General features: G+C 43.2%; 2 protein-coding genes across 2 annotated transcripts; both read right to left on the reverse strand.

Annotated features, from left to right (window-relative positions):
- Positions 1-5,305: 5,305 nt before the first annotated feature.
- HOXC8 (homeobox C8) lies at positions 5,306-9,594 on the reverse strand. The gene is made up of 2 exons (XM_081938358.1): positions 8,934-9,594; positions 5,306-7,161 (listed from the first exon to the last, which is right to left on the reverse strand). Exons 1-2 carry the CDS (start codon positions 9,367-9,369, stop codon positions 6,869-6,871), a joined length of 729 nt encoding a protein of 242 aa, XP_081794484.1. The 5' UTR covers positions 9,370-9,594; the 3' UTR covers positions 5,306-6,868.
- A 6,129-nt stretch (positions 9,595-15,723) lies between these two features.
- HOXC9 (homeobox C9) lies at positions 15,724-20,630 on the reverse strand. Its single transcript, XM_081937252.1, has 2 exons — positions 19,709-20,630; positions 15,724-17,232 (listed from the first exon to the last, which is right to left on the reverse strand). Exons 1-2 carry the CDS (start codon positions 20,265-20,267, stop codon positions 16,973-16,975), a joined length of 819 nt encoding a protein of 272 aa, XP_081793378.1. The 5' UTR covers positions 20,268-20,630; the 3' UTR covers positions 15,724-16,972.
- Positions 20,631-20,716: the final 86 nt, after the last annotated feature.

A 20,716-nucleotide genomic window follows, 5' to 3' on the forward strand; every position in this document is an offset into this window, starting at 1 on the left:
ATATCTATCTAGCTATCTAACTAGCTATTCTGTGTGTCTGTCTGTCTTCTGTATCTATCTATCTATATACACACACACATAGTCTCTCTCTCTCTCTCTCTCAGAGAGAGAGAGAATATGTGTGTGTGTGTGTGTGTGTATGTATGTATGTATGTGTACAAACACACACACAAACATAACCTCTTCATTTTAGCCATTGTCTATCCACTGCAGGATGAAGGCCTCTTCCGTATATTTCCAACCAATACAGTCCTGAGCTTTCTATATTTGTATACACACACACACACACACACACACACACACACACACACATATATATATACAAACAAACACACACACACACACACCTGTGTGTGTGTGTGTGTGTTACATTTCCACATTTTCATTGTTCCAAATTCCTGCTATCACCAACAATGAAACAATATCTCTGTTCAATACCGAACCTGGAAACCCACAACATTTGGCCCCCGCAATGGATTTTTAACCGATGCAAATAATTTTCCCTCCTTCATACAAGTATGGAGAACAAAGCAACCCAACGCAAGACACAAACCAGCTACCGAGGTCTACCTCAGGCTTTCAAATCCCAAATACGGGTCCCTCCGAGGCGGCTTTGCAAACAAAAAACAAAAAATCCTTGCTTGAGAGGTCGAAGAAAAAAAGAAGAGAATTTCTCCGCGTTCAATCACGGAGTTTTCGGGTTTTGTTTTGTTTTCCAGCCTAAGATTTCACCCTTGGACAGGCCTTCCCCGAGCCATTAATACGGCGACCTGGAAATGGTGGGATATTGCTAGAGCCATGGGTTTGATTCTATTTAGGGGATCCTTTCCAGACCTTTGCAAAAGCCAGGAAGAAGCCGTGGAGGCTGGGCGGGGGGTTGGCATCTGAAAGGCGAGTCCTTTCTGAGGGCACCGGGACCGCAGGGACCGCAGTGAAACGGGACAACACCCCCCCTTTTTTTTTTCCAGGTACCCAGACATTGCAAAGGAGGTATGATACTTCGGCTCTTTAAATTCCCAACATGCAGCTGTACCAATGTTGATTGCGGGGTGCTTTTTATTATTGTTATTTTAATTTTTAAAAAGGGTCTCTTGGAAACACGAACATTGCGCAACGCAAGAGAAGCCCCAGAAAAAGGTGGGATAGAAACCGTATTGAAAGGGGCAGCGGGAGAGAAAGTCAAGTGTGCCTTCGAAGAATATTTCCCGGCTTTTACCTGCTTCTCAGTGGATCTGAGTGAGCCGGATAAATTCTCTTATATATATATTCTCTATAGTCTCGGCTGAACGTCTAAATCTTTCCTTCGTGGGTTGGGGGGAAGGCGGCTGTATTTCTCAGACTACTGTGAATATGTGTCTGTCTGAAATTCCCATTATAGGTAATGGTCCAACCGGATGAGAGGGGGAAATTACTTCTTCTTCTTTTTTTCCTCCACCGCTTTACAAACCGACAATAAATTTTATAACAGGTAGTTAAAAGTTACGACGAGGAAGGAACGACCAAACCACAACGGAGGCTTAGAAGGACAATGGGACGGGCCCGTTTTCTACCGAGAGAAAGGCGGCCCAAAATCAACTTCCCCGGAGCAAGAAAGGAACCTGCCCGGCTCCCTCCTCCGGTACCCTATATCGCCTCCCCCCCCCCCCTAATGCCACCGTTCCCAAGTCAACCCTTCCCAGACAAGGTGGCGCGTCCTTTTCCTTTTGGAGCGGGTGAGAAAACCACTTCGCATCTGGTGGCCCTGGAAAGAAATCGCACGTCGGTTTTTGCGAGAGGAAAAATAAATAAAAGGCGTATATCAAATCAGGAAGCGAAGGAGGAAGGAAGCTCTGGGTGAGAAAGAGAAATCTTCAATTTCTCCCGACTTTCCCCAAGAAACCTTTTCCAGGTTAGGCCCAAAGAGTCGAGGCTTCAAAGTTTTTGTCTAGGCGGGTGAAGTATCATTTGTGTACATCTCCAAGTACAAAACTGGACCTAGTATAAAACCTCCCCTCCACGGATAGAATTTACTACCTAACAGCTGACGGTGATGAGAATAATAAATTCAGAGAAAATGAGCAATATGCTTCGATGCAGTTTTTCGAGAAATTGTATTTTCTTTTTTCGCAAATCACAAATGGAGACTGGTAGAAATTTTGATTGGCTAATAAAAAAAAAGGAAAAGTGCAGAATAGGGTGGTATTTCTTACTCCAGGCGGGTGGGTGAGCCTCATTTCAGAAAGACTGAAGTAATGATCGTTTCCAAAACAGCGACTTTCTGAAAAGCTTATCTTCTTTTAAATTACTTACAACAATAAAAATGGCCATCGCCTCTCCTTTCCTCCTTTCCTCCTCAAATGGCGAAGTGATTATCCGAAACCCCTCTTACACATAAACGCATATTGTCTAACGATGTTTATAAGCTATAAACATTTCTGTGTCCCCCTATGCAACAGCTTTTCCTTGCAATTTCGATAATTTAGCTTCTACCCCTATGATAGATAAGTCTCATTTGGGAGATTCCTTCAAATCGAGCCACTCAAGAATGTAGGCTTAAATATGATGGATAAAGTGCAGATGCAGCTCTCCCTACTTTTCTTTTTTCTTTCTTTTTCTGCCCTCGCTTTTTCAGATCCTGTCTTTGAAATTTAATTAAATTAAATTAACTTTCCTCTCCTTGCAGGGATTATATTATATATATGGTGAGACTGTACATTCCAATTATTGCCTTAAACTTTGGGGAATAAGGTGGAGGAAAGGAAATAAAGAGAAAATTCTTCAGGGCTTATTTTTTTTTTTTTAGGTGTCAGTTCATGAAAGGATCAGATGCTCCAAGCGTGGCTTTGAAAGGTGTGGGTTTGCATTTGGTTCATTCCTTCAGGGGAGAAGAGGGAAGGAGGCAATAGCTGGTGAGGTGAATACATTCTGAATGCACACATGCACACACATACACGCAAATTTTCTCCCTTTCCTTCTCTCTTTCTCTCTCTCTCTCTCTGCCCCCCTCCTCACACACACACACTTAGGCAGGCAGACACCGAGTTTAGCAAAGGCGGGTTCTCTTCCAGTTTTGAGGAGTAATAAAACAGCTTACCTTTCTACTCTGGCCTGCTAAAGTCAACCCGAGGCAAAGCTTTATGATCGATCCCTTGTAAAGGCCAGGTGGATGGGTGGGTGGGTGGGTGGGTGGACGCTAGGGTGTCCACTCAAGGAGATCCCCTTTAACGATAGGGCGGGCGAGCATGTGCTCCAGCGGGGCAAGAACTTTAGGTTGTGGATTCGAATTATTGCCGCTGGGATTGAAGTCTGCCTTTGGGACGTGAGGAATGGGACGGGATCTTTAAGACCGGACAGGGGTTTTCTCCCCTTGCTTTCCAATCCTTAAAATGTGGAAAAGGAAAGCACCCCGGGCCAGGTTCATGAGAACTTGCATCAGTCAAGAAGGAGTTGGGGGGGGGGCTGTTTCTGGTGCATTTGGGAGTTGCCTTTGCCTCTACAGGCAACCTGACCTCTGCTTCTATTACATTTTCCCAAGTTCCTGGGAATACCTACGCAACCTACTTTTGAGGTACCAAACAATATTGGAAGGCAGTAACATGGGATCCTTCCCTAGCCCCCCAAGCACAGAGGCAACCACACATCTGGACTGATCATAAACCCAATGCAATCCTAAAGCACCATCTATGGATGCAAAGTAAATGTATTGATGATCTTAGGGCCCTTTTCTCCCTCTGCCCCTACCTTCCCGGAGGCCCTTCTGTTGTATCCAAAGTTGCTCAGGCATATAGGAGCAGACCCCTGCACATCCCCTCCCTCTGTACATTTAAGTATTCCAGCATCTTTAAGCCTCTACACATTTAAGGTTGGAAGATAAAGGATTTCTCCCAACCGTCCCCCCTCCCCCAAATCCAGCCCCGTATCTTTTCCAGATTCTGCACGCTAAGCCAAGATGCATCTTAGGAATCTTCTAGTGGCTTATCAGTGTAAACAACCAGTCCCCTTTCATACCAAATGCTGAGTTAGGATAGAGTCCATTTCTCAACAGATGAGATGTTGGAATACCCTGCAGAAGCTGAATGCCTTTCTTGTGCAGGCGGGAGCGAATGCACACACATACATATCAATATGTGGGGGGAAGGGCAATAGAAGGAGGAGAGAAGGTCTCAGAGGAAACACATACATGTGTGTGTGTGAGAGTGAGTGTGTGAGTGAGTGAGTGAGTGAGTGAGAGAAAGAAAGAGAGAGAAAGAGGGGGTGGGGAGAGACAGCTTAGGTATACCTATGCATGCATGTTATGGACAAATAGAAGACCCACAGAGATAACTCATAAATGCTTAGTACAGTGTGCAAAGTGTGTATGTCTGTGTATACTGCACACATGTATGTTATTCCTTCAGCTGGCTGCTACTGCCTTACAAATAAGTACATTACACCACAGACTACTTTGTAGCTCTTCTGCTAAAATCTTATCCTGCTTGTTTTATTTTCTTGATAAAGGGAACAGAAAGGCTAGTGGTTCCTTCCGCCCTTATTTTCAACCTTTGCATAAGAATAGAGAATACAAATCAAAATAAGATTACTCAAAGCAGAAAACTATGCAAGAACCTGCGCAATAATGAGATTTCCAAAGAAAAAATTCTTTACAGAAAGAATTGATTTGAAAGGAATGGGTAAGAAGATCCTAATGAAGGCCATGCATTTAATAACAAAGAAATGAAGTGGTATTGTAAAGACAGTAATTGGGAGCCCTGGAGGGGGGTGGGGGGGACAGTAATTGGGAGCCCAGAGCTAAGTTTCGGTTTGGGTAGGGGGCGTTGTCCCTCAGTCCTCTGGAAGAGGAGGAAGAGATGACAATCCCTGGATCCACGTGTAGATTCAGGATTTGTTTGTGTTAGCGCAAACCTTAACCCTTGCATTTTTTTCCTGGAAGAAAAATTCCATTGTAACTTCTCTAGCAGAAAGCAATCTAAGAAAACTTTTCCCATGACACGTAATTCCACCAATGAAAAAACTGGTCAGAATATTAAGGGATACACAGATAGAGGCTCCCCAACACTCCTTTGGGCTGACTCAGCTGTGGTCCATATAGTACACAAGAGTGTGCGTTCCCACATTTCATATAGCTCCATCTTAATCCAGGATGCAGATATTGGAACCTCAGACCCGGGTTTTCTTTCGACCAAAAGCTGGATCTTGGTTTTTAGGCTGTCAGTAATTTGAAGGCACCACTTGCCCACCAGTAAGTTTTAGCAGGTGAGTTTATAGGGGTGAGTGGATCTAAAGGATTGCCCAGCTATTAAAAAGCTCAATCTAGTTATTTCCCCCTTAAATTTTATTGTTTATTTACGTAATATCTCACGTATACAATACAAATCCACGGTCAGCCAGAATTGCATTTCCAGCCGAAATTGCTACATTCAGAGTTTTGAACACGTAGAAGACTATGGTTGACATAAAACAGATGACATTTCTGTGTGGGTGTACTTCGAGCATCTTGCATTAACAGATAAGTCAAGACAAATAGATAACTATACATTCAGTGCAATTAAGTCCTAACTACATTATAAGCACAATAAAATAATACAATACTGTGCGTCCTTAACTAGGCAGTTTCAGTTGTTGGGAATTTTTTTTTCCAAAAAAACAAAACAAAAAACAAAAAAAAACAAAACAAAAAAAACAAAAAAACAAAACGTAAGCAGCAACATACGACAACAAAACCGCGTTACAAATACTTTCAAAGCATGATTCCTTCTATAGGTAGTGATAAGATACATTACAATGGTTTTGATCTTATTAATTATTATTATTAATATTATTATTATTTTCTGCTACTTAGTAGCTTGCATTAGGGCAATACACAACTCTTCTCAAACGGGTTATGATGCTGTGGTTTTTGCAGTTCTTTATTACGTTATTTTACTACTGTATAAGCCCCCATCTTGTTGCTAATTATTGCAGGTTTCCCATTAGGTAGTACATGAAGAATGCTCACACAAGTGATCAACCCATCGCCCCAGAAACCTTAATCTAGCTCCCTCTCTTTCACGGGTATCCTAAATATATTTATTCCTGGATCAGAGTAGAACTTTCCTTTCCCCCCCCTCCCACATGAGGGTGTTTAGGGGTACACCCGTGTCCTGCAAATCAGAGGGCGCCTTGTAGGTAAGTTCTCCCTTAAGTCCATAGTGAAATGTTTGTCTTCAGGAACCTGCCAAGCCCCCACCTTTCCTAAATGGAAAACTGGCCAACATCAGAATAACAATTGTCCTTTAGGTGGTCCTGGCCGACAGCTAAAACTGAAATCATAAATGTACCTTAACTTGGAGGAGTAGATGAGTAGATAAGCTTGTTGCTGTTGTTGCTTTCCTTTAAGAATTAAGATAAACCTAAGTGATTATCCTGCTCTCCCTCACAACCCCCTTTAGAGCATTAGAGCTGGGGAGGGACGGCTGCAAGAGGCATTTCCAAAGAAGTATAGACGATGGCTGTATTTTTGTTCTTAGAACAGGGGAAATTGCAAGGAGTTGGGTTGGTGGGAGAGATGCTGGTGTTACTGGGGTGGGGTGGGGGTGGGGGCAAGGTAAAGGGTACTCAGAAACCTAACTCTGAGTTTCAATGTGGTTGCAATCAATCCAGTTTCTCTCTTTATTTTATTGGGAGAAAAAAAAATAGAGTGAATAATAAAATAAAGAAATATCCGTTGCTATTGGAATGGGGAGAGAGCGGGGGGAAGTACTGTGACAATAAAAAAGGGGGGGCTACAACTGTTTGACAGGTAGTTACTGTTGTGTGTGAGTCTCTCCGTTCTATACTCTATAAAAGCGAATGACCGTCGTAAACATCTCGGATTTATCATCCGCCATAAAATGAGGACTTCAAGGAGACATCAGTCCTTGCTTTCTTCTTTTTCCTCCTCTTCTTTTTCCTCTTCCTCGTTGGTTTCCTCCTCTGTCTTCTCCTCATCCCTGGCTCCCGGTAGCTTATCCTTGTTGTTTTCTTTCTTCCATTTCATCCTCCGGTTCTGGAACCAGATCTTGACCTGCCTCTCTGTCAGTCCGAGGGCGTGAGAGACCTCAATGCGCCGCTTTCGTGTCAAATAGGGGTTGAAGAGGAATTCCTTCTCTAGCTCCAAGGTTTGATATCGGCTGTAAGTCTGCCTGCCACTGCGCCTCCCGGGAGCTGTGTGACACCAATAATAATAATAATAATAATAATAATAATAATAATAATAATAATAATAATAATAATAATAATAATAATAATAATAATAATAATAATAATAATAATAAACCAAATGAATATGAATAAGAACAACAAATACGTGTTAGAACCTTTTTTCCCTTCCTTTTTAATTTTTACTTCTGTTTTTTTCTCTCCTACAGGAAGCTCCTTCCTCCTGCCTTCCTTCCTCCTTCTTTCCTCCCTTCCTTCCTCCCTCCCTCCTTCCTTCCTTCCTTCCTTCCTTCCTTCCTTTCTTCCCCCCACCCCTTTTCTTCTCTTCAAACTCCTAATGTCCTGCTCGCATTCCTACCTGGCCACAGCCAACCCTGGATTGAAATTAAAGGCAACTTTCTAGACAGACTCAGGCCGGGCAAGCTTGCTTGCTTCTTTCCCTCCCCTCCATCCTCGGTGTGGCAAACCCGGAGTTTTCTGATTTTCTAGCACACAATGCAGCCTCTTCCTTTCTCCATCTTGGCTGATGGAAACCCTCAGGATAGGCGTTTCAGTCCGGCTTCCTTTTTTTTTTTTTCCTGTTTCTTGCTTGTGTGTGTGGGAGTGTCTTCCCAATACATCCATATGCATAGTTGTGGCAACCGAGGCGTTGAAAATGCAATCCAACGATTATAGATTACAGTCAAAATACTCGGCTGTATCCGTATTGGCTCTCCATAATCTATGGTGTCAAATGCCACAGATGCTAGGGATGTATTTACCCCATTCTTCTAAGTGCCCCACTAGAGGTTTGCTTAGAAGTCGAAGCGCACAATCACAACAATAACTTTTGATCTTTTATCCCACCCTACATGTTTGATGCTAAGCCTTTCTGGGCCACCGTTCTAGTGATCTTAACAAAACAACTGGGTTTTAAAAAGCAGGGGCGTTTTGACTGAAACTGTCCTTTCATTTCCCTCTGTAAAACAATCAAGACTCCACGTGTTTTAAATTAAAAGGCCTTCTAAAATAATACTCTATAAAAGCGAAACTCGCCCTAGGTAGGTATGTTCTAGCACCCTGTGGAGCATCTGGGTGTAGTTTTTTATATCTAACAACATATATAGGAATTATAATTATTAGTAGAGATTAATCTTTTTTTTAAAAAACCCTACAAAAATGAAATTTTAAATTGGACCACGTTGCCCTTCAAAGGTTTTAACTTTTAATTGCAATCCCCACTCAAAACAGCCACCTCTTCTCAAGCAGTATCTATCTCTCTCTTTTTAAGCTCACCTTTCAGCCCAAGGCGCCAAGCGGTTAAGCAAAGCTATATGACATTTTAGAAAAAGCTGCGTATTATGAACATGCTAATAACCTCGTGGGAGCTGTTTCTTACTGCTCTCCTCCCGGCAAGCCATAAAAAGAAAGTTTTACTTTATGGTGATTCAAACCCAGAAATCACCTTCCTGACTTTTCAAAGACAACGGCAGCCCTTCTACTTTTTAAACGAGAAAACAACAGCTCCCCCACCCCCAACCACCCACCCCGGTCCCCGCCATTGCCCAAACAGGAAGGGGGAAAAAAACACAAAAAACAGGATTATAACCGACCCCTCTGTTTCTCTATCTGCCTTTTCCTGTCGCTTCAAAATACAGATTACACTTTCCCCTCCTCCCTCCTTCCCTCCTTTCTTTCTTTCTTTCTTTCTTTCTCTGCTTAAATAGGGAAGGAAAGCAAAACAGAACCACGTTAAGAAGGAAACAGAGAGGGGGAAGGGGGAAAAAAAGGATCCTAACCGTGCGGTCTCATCCATGGGAACATGAGACTGGGAGAAGAATTTTGATTTAAATGCCCTTGTCCCTCGCTAGAGTTACTGTTGGAGGAGGATTTACAGTCAGGATATTGAACCACGGCCGTCTCTTGCTGGGCACCATAAAGCGACTGTCTTGGTAGTGCTTCGTATCCATAGAATTTAGACGCCTCTCCGTGGCACGCCAGGGCGCAGGGGTTTTGCTGGTATCCAGAGTTAGAGATACTGGAGGTTCCGTGGTGGAAGAACTCCTGGACGTGATGTGACGGGTGTTGAAAGCTGGGAGCCGTGGTGCCCGGACCGTACACGAGCGCATGGCTTCTGCTCACACTTTGTGGAAATCTGCAGTCGTAGTAAGTTGGTTCCAGGGACTCGCCGCCTTTGTACTTGGAGAAAAGAGGATTTACAAAGTAGGAGCTCATGGTAGCTCTCGCATGAAAGGGAAGAAGGAAAGTCAACCTTTAAAAAAAAAGTCTTTAATTCTATGAGATCAGTGCTAAGGACTCTCGTCCTCCCCTCTCCCTGGACTCCGCAAAGTCCTGGTTAGTGGCTGCTGGTGGTTTTTTTTTTTTAATGCGCTCTCCCTCTCTCTCTCTCTCTCTCACTCTCTCTCTCTCTCTCTCTCAGAGACGTTTCATAGTGCCTGAGTGGGTATGGCTGCTTATGGCTAACGCTCTTGACTTCTCTTATATCCGTCGATAGGTAGAGCTCTCTCTCAGTTTCTCTTACTTGTTCCCTTCCCCTTAACACCACAGGCAAATTCCTCAAACTCCCGGTGGTGAGGCTCTCTCACACGCGATCTAGATTCATCAATCCAACCCGCCAAGGCAGGCTAGGAAGGAGAGACTGACAAGGGGAAATCGCGGGGTTCGCGGCGAGGTGACGGGGAGGTGAGGGAAGCAGCCCTTCTGAGGAGGAAGGAAAGAGGGGGGAATCAGGCGCCCTCATATCGAGTGGATGGAACAGGGTTATGAAAGGTGCGCAGTAATACCCTTAGGTGCTCGCTCGCGCGCTGCCTGGCTCTCTCCCTCGCTCCCCCCTCCCTCTGCTACGAGCCTCTTCACTGATCTGAGCAAATACATGCGCGGTGAGGTCAATTTAGGTTACTTCAACAGGTAATAGGTAGAAAACTCCAATCCGGATCATTTTCGCTGGGGAGAGTGGTCAGCAGAAGGGAAATGCCAGGCAACCATATCGCAGGCCATAGGGCTTGGTTAGAGCAATCCTGCCATCCCCCCCCCCCCGCTTTTCAAAAGATGGAATTGTCCCTACATAAGGAGGGTGTGAGTCAGAATTCAAGAGAGGGGCCAGGAGCCCCATTTCAGAGGAACAACCACCCCCAAGTGGATGGAGGCAGTTTTGGTGTTGTCCCCCCCCCCCCGCCCACCTTTTGTTACATACAAGTTTGGTCCTCAAAACAAAGATGGTGGGGATAATTAGTTTATAAGCATTTATATTGGGTGGGTGGGTGAGACTGAAGTGGTCCTCAAGGCATCCCTTGAAGGGAAACTCATGGACTATGGGGTCCACGAGAAACGGCTGGCCGGGTCTGAGTAATGGAAAGAGATGTATAAGGGGAAAGGGATATATACATTTGTGAAAGGATACTCCTGGGAATAGGAGGAACTTGGGTAACAGAGGCCAGGACCTATCCTGTTTATTATCGAAAGTTGGGGGAATGGTTCACATATCTTATGCATGTGGTATGTTTCCAACGTGTAGCCTTTGCAAACCTCTCCCACACCACATTTCCACCCCCACCCCCTCCATACATTTTTCCACTTCACAGTGACCATTGGCTGAAGACCATTGGCTGAAAGCATTCGGTTGGGAGATTCCCCCCCCTCCTTTTTAAAAAAATGGCTGCATTAAAGAGCTCAGGCCATTAAACAGAAGCATAAAAACCAGCAACCTTCTCTCTTTCTAAAGTTTGCAGATACATATTTCCTGTGCTTTTTAAAAGCAAAAAAAAAAAAAAAGGATTAAAAAAATATCAAAGCCACTGGAATAAATTAGGTGTCCTCTAGGCCCTTTCATTAAACTCACCCCAGAAATTTTTCTTCTGTTCCCTCCACCCTCAAAATCTTCATAGTATCTCTCTTTTCTCCTTCTCTTCCCCCCAGAAAATGGCAACTAAAGTAAATTTCAGGAGGGAGGGGAGAGGAAATCGAAAGTGCTAGGCAGTGTGCAGAAAAGCAAAGCTAGGCTGGCCTATGACTGCAATAAAATTTGAGTTGAATTTGAAAGAGCAAACCACTGTGCCCCCTTCTGAGGATATTCACCCCTTTTCTTTTCATGAAGCAAACAGCATTAGTTCCTAAATCCTTTGCAATCAGAGGAACAACCACCACACAAGGTGTCCCTTCATTATACTTTTTCTCAACACACACACACATACACACACAAAAAGAGAAGTTGGAACCAAGAGCCAACCATTCTTCAATACAACTGGATGGTCTGAATGGTGCAAGAAATCGGTGGTGGAGTGAGTGGATCCCCTCCCTTTTCCCTCCCACAAAACACCAAGACTTAATTTAATTTTCCTTCTTTCTATTTTTATTTAATCAGCATATTAGATCAAATACGATTTTAAATGATAAAAAGTCCTCTACATTTATTTCTACACCGGAGGCAAGAAAAACCTACCAGATCTTAAATCAGAGAATCCTGAAGCCAACCTCAGCAACTCTGAAACAGCAGAACAATTTTGGGGTTTTCAACTTGTCTTAACTTGGCAGATTTTAAAGCTCAGAGTCATCAACAGAATAATTTACCAGAACTGGAAAGCAAAACATTTTTGAATTTTGAATGTTTGGCACGATTATCTTAATTCTATAGTAGAATATATTGAGTGTTGTGGTGTGTGTGTGTGTGTGTGTGTGTGTGTGTCTGTGTGTGTGTGTGTGTCTATGTGTATAACATATGTTCTTATGTACTATTATTAGAAAGTTCTGTGATGATAGAGGGTTGGTCCTTATATACATCTCACTCAGTCACACAGATTTATATTTGATTTTTTTTAAAAAAAGATTTATCTTCATACACAAAGAAAAAGGAGGAAAGCTGTACAGCACAACCTGCTTGTCATCCTAGGAAGCAGAGCTACAGGAGACAGAATGCATCCAAAAGACAGAAAAGTAGGAAAAAAACTTCTAATAAAATTCATCCTACACATTATTTTATTGTAAAGTCAGAATCATTTTGGGGTGTGGGTGTTTTTTAAAAAACGCTCATAGAGGACGCCACGTTTATTTCTGCCCGGATGGTTCAAACGTGCATCAATGTTGATGAAATATAGCATATAAACTACTCCATATGCTCTCGTTATAAGTAACTGGTTTCTGCGGTGCTTCGGTTCCGGCTATAAAACGTTAACTGCTCGCCTCCTTTGATTACATAGATCTGTATTTTGCCTTCGTACAAATAAAGGTAAAGACACGGAATATCTTTTGTGCAAAATGTGCGTGTATGTCTACTAGCCAAGGAATTAAAGAAGAGTCCCCCCCCCCACTTTCTGTTCATAACGCCTTAAGGGTAGGGCTGAGGGACCCTCTTTGTTTTTACATACAGGACCCAGCCATCCCAGGCTTGTGCTCCAATCTAACTTTGACGTTGTTTTGCAAGTCATCGCGGACAGAGGCACAATCAGCCCCTCAGATTCTAGAGCTCGGCTTTCCCCCCCTGAAATCGTCCTGACAGGCCTTTGGAGGTAAGGCGCCGCTTTTTTTTTTTGTAAATAAAGCGACTCGGGGGCGTCTAAAGATTGAGCAACAGCGCCATCTCGCGCCGGTTTGTCCCCAAGGCACGCGCCCTGCGAAACGGGGCCGAACGGCACGGGGTGGGAAGGAGGAGAGCCCCTTTCGGGGGGTCAAAAATAGAGAGAGAGATCTCCCAGCACCACCTTCTTCTTCTTTTCTTTTCTTTTTTACTCCACCCATCCCTTCCTCCCCACGCCTCTCTACCCCCCCCCCGCCCCGCATTCCCTCTCCATGCATACTATTAAGTCCCATAGGAAACAAAAGCCGTGTAAAATTTCCCATTTCTTTTCCTAAACAACAACAACAACAACAAAAGCACGGAAAGAATTAGAACATCTGGCCTTACTCAATCAACAACAGATTCCCAAAGCTTGGAGGAAAAAATAGGTTTTAATTATTGGAGGCGCACCCTTCGCTCAGGTTTCTTCTGCCCCCCCCCCCTCTTCCGCCCTGCCCCAGCTAAAACCCCGGTTCTCAGAACAATAACCCTCGCGCACCCCTCTCGCGCGCGGGCACACACTCACACCCCTTTACACCACCGCCCGAGCGAAAGGCAGCCGCTTTCCCTCTCACCTCTCCTGTCAATCTCAACCCCCTCCCGCCCCCCCCACCTTCCCGGTTCACAACCTTTAAAAATAAATAAATAAATAAATAAAATAGGGCTTCCTCCTCTGCCAAGCGCTAGGAGGGGGAGCGAGGGTGGGTTGGGGGTGGGCAGAAGGTGGGCGAGGGGGGAGGGGGGCGAAATGCGCGTCTGTTGTTCGTTGCCGGTAGACAAAACATTCCAATAATCCGGTTTCAAAGGGAAGAGCACCCCACCTTATTAAAACCATAAAACGATTAAGGCCAGACGTCTAGCCGGTTCCGTGGTCCTGTTTTGTTCAATTCTATTCAGCGCGGAGACAATCAAAGTTGTAAAAGCTGGCATTTTGGGGGGCTGCGGAAATGTACCTCTGGGCTGCTTTCAAAGCTGCTGTATCCTGTCTTTTTTGTATTGACTACAAAAGGGTTTCTGTTTGGGGTTTTGCTTTTGTTTCTAAGGACAAGATGGGAGGCCCACTCCTTCCTTCCTTCCTTCCTTCCTTGCTTCCTTCCTTCCTTCCTTCCTTCCTTCCTTCCTTCTCTCCTTCTCTCCTTCCCTCCCTTTTCTCTTCTCTCCCTCTCCAATGCGTATACACATCTCCACCTACCCCCACCCTTATATAACATCCACACAAGCAAAACCACCGAAAAACGGAGGTGGGGGTGTTATTATCAAGATTTTTAATTTAGAAACAAAAGAAAGCATAACGAATCTGGCTGAGGAGAGAAGCAGGGCTCTCCAACGAAGGCAAGGGTGCTTGCACAGTCCATCCTATTGGGTGAAGATGCTTGAAGATACAGTCCTGATATGCATATTGGACTACGTTATTCACAGTTACTTCTGGGAAAATGTACAGAGAGGGGGGGGGAGAGAGAGAGAGAGCGCCATTCATACATGCCTGCCGTTAAATTATATCTATGAAAAGAGATGCCCTGAATTTTGCGTGGAAGACTTGTACAAAAACTGACACTATATTCCTCCATAAAACAAAGCAGGCTAGAAAGAAACGGGGGAAGGAAGAGGGAGGAGGGAGGGAGGAAGGGAGAGAGAACAACAGTCTTATGGAAACAAAGGAAGCATAACTTACATTCTTTTCTTCTCCATTACCTCCAATGGGAGCTCAGCTCTGCTGAAGACTATTGGGTAGGGGGGAGGAGGAGGGGTTGGGGGAGAGAGAAAGGTGAAAGAGGCTGCATCTTTAGTCATCTTGAAAATGAGGTCTGGTGGAACTGGAAGGATCTTCAAGCATGGGGAAGGCTCAAAGTTAATAAAAGAGACACAGGCTGGGCACTTGTCTATCACAGAGATGGTGAGAAAAGGAAAGAAGGAAGGGAGGGAGGGAGGGAAGGAAGGATTTTAAAGATGGATATTCTTTTTTGTTTTATCTTTTCAAATTCACATTGAATACAGGATTGTAACTACCAAATTGCCTCCGCCAGCATTCCTGTTATAGCAGACAAAAGGAAGACGAGGGGAGGGGATTTATACATATTTATTTATTGCCCTTTACACGGAACTTTCCCAATCTTTCCTGCCCTTCTGCATTGCTGAGTGCTCGGACCCTCTTGAAAAACACTGCACAAAGCTAAAGCTTAGCTGTTAACATTTTTTGTTCCAACGGATAAGCATTTCTTGTCCTGCTCCCAAGTCCCACCTCCCCGGTCTTATGCAACCTAGAGAAACACACAAGCCTGCAAACTTATTTTCATAAACGAAAAGGCAGACAAAAGTACGAAGAAATCGTTTGAGGACATCAGAGGGGCAAAAAGGTTCCAGATTTTTTTTTCCCCTTAAAAAAAAATACCACCATATTTATTTTGTTGTTTGTGTCTAGGGAGGCTTGGAACGAGCAAGCAGCGATCTGTTTACCATTAGAAAAAGTAGAAGTTATTTGGCTTCCTTCTTTTCAAGAAAAACAAAGCTTTATATAAACAACTTGGGATGAAGCATCTCACAGGCGTCTTTTCCCTTTTTAAATAATAATAATAATAATAATAATAATAATAACATCCTTTGACTTTCATTTAAACGGCGCTGGCAACAGGAGAGCTACCTTTGTAGAAAAAGATTTTTAAATGAGCTAGGAAAAATTAGAAAACCCTGGCCTGCTTCCACCGTCCCAGAGCCCCCTCCTCGCGCTGCCACCTTTCCCGCCGGCCCCGTGTCATTTAACTCGTTCCTAAACAGAAAGACCCTCGGAGTTTTAACACTCCCAGGTTCCCTTTCTCCCTGCCCGAGAGAAAGCGGTTTTAAAAGGGGGCCAAGGGGCTAGGGGCGGGGAACCTTCCGATCCGAATTCCACTCCTTTAGGCTTTATAACATTTTAAGCTTTTTATTATTATTTAGATGATGCTCTCTCGCTATTCAGTCCTAACACTACCATTAGGAGCACACCATCCCCCCTCCTCTCCCCCCCCTCCTGTGGTGGTGGTGGTACATTACGAACCTAATTCGTAATTGCTTGGGCCCCCAAGCGAGGCACTAACAAGTTTTTGGCACTTCGCTGATAATCCCAAAGCGTTCCAATAGAATAGTCTCCGAGCGATCACAAAAGTAAAGAGTAAACTATCTGCGAGCAAAACCGGACCGAAGCCCGTATTTAATCCCGTACACATTCTTTGATTGCCCAGGGTCATAAATTAGTACAATTAATTACCCCAAATTAAAATGCAGAGCACCCTGCCGCCTTTTACCCGAATCTTCTCTCTCTCCCTCTCCCTCTCTATTTTACGAGCAGTGGCATTAGGCAGATATTGGTATATTGAGAGACAAGGAGAAAGGTTCAGGAGCCGAGAGACTGAGAAAGGAAAATAAAATAAAATAATGGTAAACATTGGGAGCCGAAGATGTTCTTTTCCTACAACTTCCCCAGAGAAGATATTCTGGTCTTCTATTTTCCGAAGGAAACCAGCTGTAATTAAATGGACCTCCCCACCCCCAGAATTTGTATCCGTAAGAATCCCAATCAGTGTCTCTCTCTGCCCTTTCCTTCCTTTACAATATACTCGTATTATTCCTCCATAGGAGTTTACAGTTTTTTTTTTAAAAAAGACACCTTGATTACCGACGGATTTTTTTCCTCCTTTTTTTGGGTGACGTTAGGTATATATTTACAGAAAGCTGTTCTACTATAGCAAAACATAACAGTGTTACAGAACGGTTCTGTGACAATCAGAGAAGACACAAATAAGTACACCAATTCCACACGAGGACAGAAACATTGTTTTGAGCAATCACTCCCCCCACCACCACCATTTTTTCCTTTCTCCTTCTTTCCACCCCCCACCCACTTTTATTCTTTCTATTGTACAAAATATGCAACCACAACATCATAAAATAATAATTAAAAAAATCACTGGATAAATTTAATTTACAAAATAAAATACTAATCCAAAAATTCAAGTACTTTGTTGTTTTTCTGAAAAAGAAAAAAAAGTTTATTTTTAGTTGCAATTGTTAGGGGTGTGTGTGTGAGAGTGTTTTTGCATTTTGTAAAGAAAAGCACTTTTTATGTTTCTCTTTCCCTCTGTCTCTCTCGTTTTTTGTTCCAGAAAGGTTTGCGTGTTTAACTAATTCTAAACACTCATCAGCACATTAAGGGGGGAAAAGTCAGGAACAATTTCTTTCTTCGGAAAAACCAGCAGTGCCTTGATTTCTCCACGGATTGGAAGGATGTGGCCAGTTTCACTGCTGCTCTTTGTTATTATTGTTATTATCGGTTTTCTCTTTATTCATTTTCTTCATTTTCATCCTCCTGTTCTGAAACCAGATTTTGACTTGGCGCTCAGTGAGATTAAGAACCCTGGCCACTTCATAACGGCGGTCCCGAGTTAGGTACATATTGAACAAAAACTCTTTTTCTAGTTCCAGCGTTTGATACTTTGTATAAGGACATCTTTTCTTTCTTGTAGAACGTGCATGAATCCAATTTGCAACAGGATTATCTGCAAAATAAAGATTGGGACATTTAATTTATTATTAATTGTTTATTTACCTACCCATCTCCGTTTATTCATTTAGGCCTTACCCAGATCTGCATTTATTGATGGCAGTACCTTCCAATAGAGATGCCCTAAATTCATACCCCATCCTTATAATCTTCGTATTTATCTAAAGTCTCCTATCTAAAAAGTCTCTTTGGACAAGTGAGCATTCCCTGCTCAAGCCTGACGTGACCTTCAGGATTTTAAAGGGCATATCTATTCTTTTATAGGAACTGAGCGTGCACTAGGTTCATCAGTGTGCAAGCAGGGAGGCACCAAACAGTAGTGAGTTTAACTAGTTTTGTTCTGCACCCTGTTTCTCACTACCATTTGATTTTATTTAGCGATCATTCTCTCCCACAAGCTGCAATTCTAAAATAAAACTAGGGCCAAGAGATTGTAATAACAATAATAATAATATGCCTCTCATCTCTATTAAGGGTAACCCAAGAACACAATCATGAAAAGTCTAAATTCCCACCACTTCATAGGCCCATAAACTCTGTTTACAACCCTTGGCTCTCCAGCTCTCTCCCTATAACTTCCCACTGAGGGAGCTGCCAGCAATTTTAAAAGGAATGAGAATATATATATGTCTGTCTGATCCCAGTAAGGGTATGGCTAGCTGATGAGAGCTAATTAGCTCGAAATAGATCTATACTAGTCTCCCTTTATTTATTTATCAGTACAAATACTATATATATATATATATATATATATATATATATATATATATATATATATATATATATATATATATATATATATATATATATATATATATATATATATATATATATATATATATATATATATATATATATATATAAATTATATATATAATCTGAGATATATATATATATCTGATATATCTGATATATATATCAGACAGTGCCCCAGAAGAAGCCTAGTGGTTGCAATAATAATAATAATAATAATAATAATAATAATAATAATAATAATAATAATTCTCTTTCCTTTTCTGAGCAATTAAACACCATCCCTTGCACATCCTCTTTACAACTTTCTCAGAAAGAATTAGCTCATGCTTCAGATTCATTATTTCTTGGGTGAAATTTGGATGTAATGAGTATGTTATTGATAGTAGTAGTCTCCTTTAGTCCATGACCTGTCTCTCTCTCCCTCTCTCCCTTTCTTTCTCCCTCCATGAATTTGTATGAGTGCATTTGCCTATGTGGCACAAATACAATTAAAATTATCAGGATGAACCAGTATTTGACCAGCATATCAGGCCTGGAAGGATTTCTACACACCTGACATGGGAATCTGTCTATAGAGCACAAGGGGAGGGGAAGGGACCAGCTCTGTTTATCTCTAGATGGGCATAAAAATCCCCACACATCTCTTTTGCGGGGCATGGGAATCAATAAACAAGTGGGCATTATTTCTTGGCACTGGGGTCATCCTAATTCCACCTATTTTGCTCTCTGTTTCTCACCTTCCACTGACTGCACAAAAGGAGGAGAAAAAATTTCTCCCATGTTTAAATGGCAGATGTCCACTAGGAAATGAACATTTCACTGTGCAGAAGAATGATTACTTTAAAAAAAAAAGCAAAGCAAAATAAAAGCACAAATCCCTTGGAGACCCTTTCAGCTGTTTTAACAGTGTTCAAGGTTATTTCTTCTTCTCGCTCTCTTTTTTAAAGTCCCTTTACTAGTAAGTTGCACTGTAGAATTCTTTTTCTTTTTTTAAAAAAATGGAAAGGGGGGGGAGATGATGTGTATTATTAACTGTTCTTTCCAACGTTTGGACTTTCTCTCCCCCTCTGCTAAACTCCAACAGCGATCTGTACTTTTTCCTAAAGCCAATTATTTATTTTCTCATCACCTCCCTTTAATTGCTGCCTCCCTAACTTTTCGATCCTCGTTCTGGATGGAGGCAAAAATATCTGGGGGAATTATTGTCTGGAGTGGGGATTGTTTGTTTGCTTTCCCCCCTCTCTAAGGCTTTCTCACCAATCCCCCCTTGCTTTTCAGTACACACCAACATCCCTAATATTCTTTCTCCTCCCACATACCCCTGATGGCTTTTGCCAGACTTCTTCCTCCAAAAGTCAGAAGGACTAAAAGGCAAGGAAGAGTGGGGCAAAGCAGGTTAGGGCTAGTTTAGGAACAAACAAAGTAGCCAAGATGCGGAGGAAAGCAAGCGAGAGAGGATGAAGGAAGCATCCAGATCCCGTAACAATAATAATGCTCATTAAAAACAAATCCTTCCCCCCCACACTTTCTTTCTTCGCCCCCCTGCCGCCCTCCTTTCCCAAATCAAATAAACTAGCTTTTCCTCCAGGTTGGTCAGATCCAAGGGAAGGACGCCAAGAATTCTAAACAGTAAAGGTAATTTCATTTTATTGAGCACTGTGCCAGGAGGCTGTAATATGCCTTCCCGGTTGTAAACAAGAATGACTTCGACTTACTAGGGTCCAATTCGGTCTTTTCTTCTTTGTGTTTGTTGGAAGCGACGGCCTCGGATTCCGGAGAGGGTATAGTCTGCGGGGTTCTGTCCCTGAGATCTCCCGGGGATCCGTACATATAATCCGGGTAACTACGTCCATCCACCGGTCCGCAGTCCCTGCGGCCGTGGAAGGCGTCGGGTTTAAGCCCGTAGTGCCGGCTGCTGGCTGGAAAACCTGGGAACGAGACCGCGCCGGAGATAGGCTCCAGCCAACTGCGCATATACCGAGTGTCAGTTCCAATGTGTGGCTGGTGGGTGTACGGGTGGTAAACCACGGACGACTGGGAGTGCACGGGAGCCCACGAAGTGGTAAAAACGGCCGGTTTGGGGGCAAAGCTGCAGGACGGAAAATCCGCACACTCCGGTACCAATCCTGACGGTCGGGCTGCAGCAGGATGAGAGCCAGTAGCTGGGAACCGGGACGCCAGCAAGTCGTCGCTCTCGTGGCTAATCAAAGAATCTACATAATAGTTGCTTATGGGACCCGAAGCCGACATTGTTCCCCCCTCTTTTACATTCATAAGATTATTGTATGAACTGTATGTGTACTTTTTATCTTCTCATAGAACAATCAGGGCAGGTAATTATTTTTTCAGCCTTTCCTAGCGTGCCATTGGCTCCGAGGTCCCACGTGATTATATTTACCCAAAATACAGTGTAGATCAATCCGCAGGTCTTTTTTTTCTCTCTCTCTCCCTTCTCCCTCTTTCTATTTTTTTTTAAATAATGCCTATGCGACTTGGGTTTTCATCAAACTCTTGAAATAATGCCGTTATTAGCAGCAGCGGTGGGATCTTACGTGTCGTAAGCTGAAAGGCGATTCGCTCGTGGGCTTGGCTGGCTTGGCTTGGCTGGCTGGCTGGCTCGGCGACCTGGCTTTTCCATAGCCCTGCTGCTAATGAGGGTGTAAGGTAGCTGCCTGGTGTAGCAAGGTAGCACAAGGAACTATTTCTTGACGCAATTTGTCTCT

Source organism: Natrix helvetica, assembly GCF_964273705.1.
Source record: "Natrix helvetica genome assembly, chromosome: 1".
In the NCBI taxonomy this organism is placed as follows: Eukaryota; Metazoa; Chordata; class Lepidosauria; order Squamata; family Natricidae; genus Natrix; species Natrix helvetica.

Coding starts and splice junctions, on each gene's coding strand:
- HOXC8 (XM_081938358.1), bottom strand. CDS start 9,369: ATGAGCTCCTACTTTGTAAATCCTCTTTTCTCCAAGTACAAAGGCGGC. Junction 7,162..8,933: donor CCCATGGATGAGACCGCACG/GTTAGGATCCTT, acceptor GGTGTCACACAG/CTCCCGGGAGGCGCAGTGGC.
- HOXC9 (XM_081937252.1), bottom strand. CDS start 20,267: ATGAATGTAAAAGAGGGGGGAACAATGTCGGCTTCGGGTCCCATAAGC. Junction 17,233..19,708: donor AAAGACCGAATTGGACCCTA/GTAAGTCGAAGT, acceptor TTTATTTTGCAG/ATAATCCTGTTGCAAATTGG.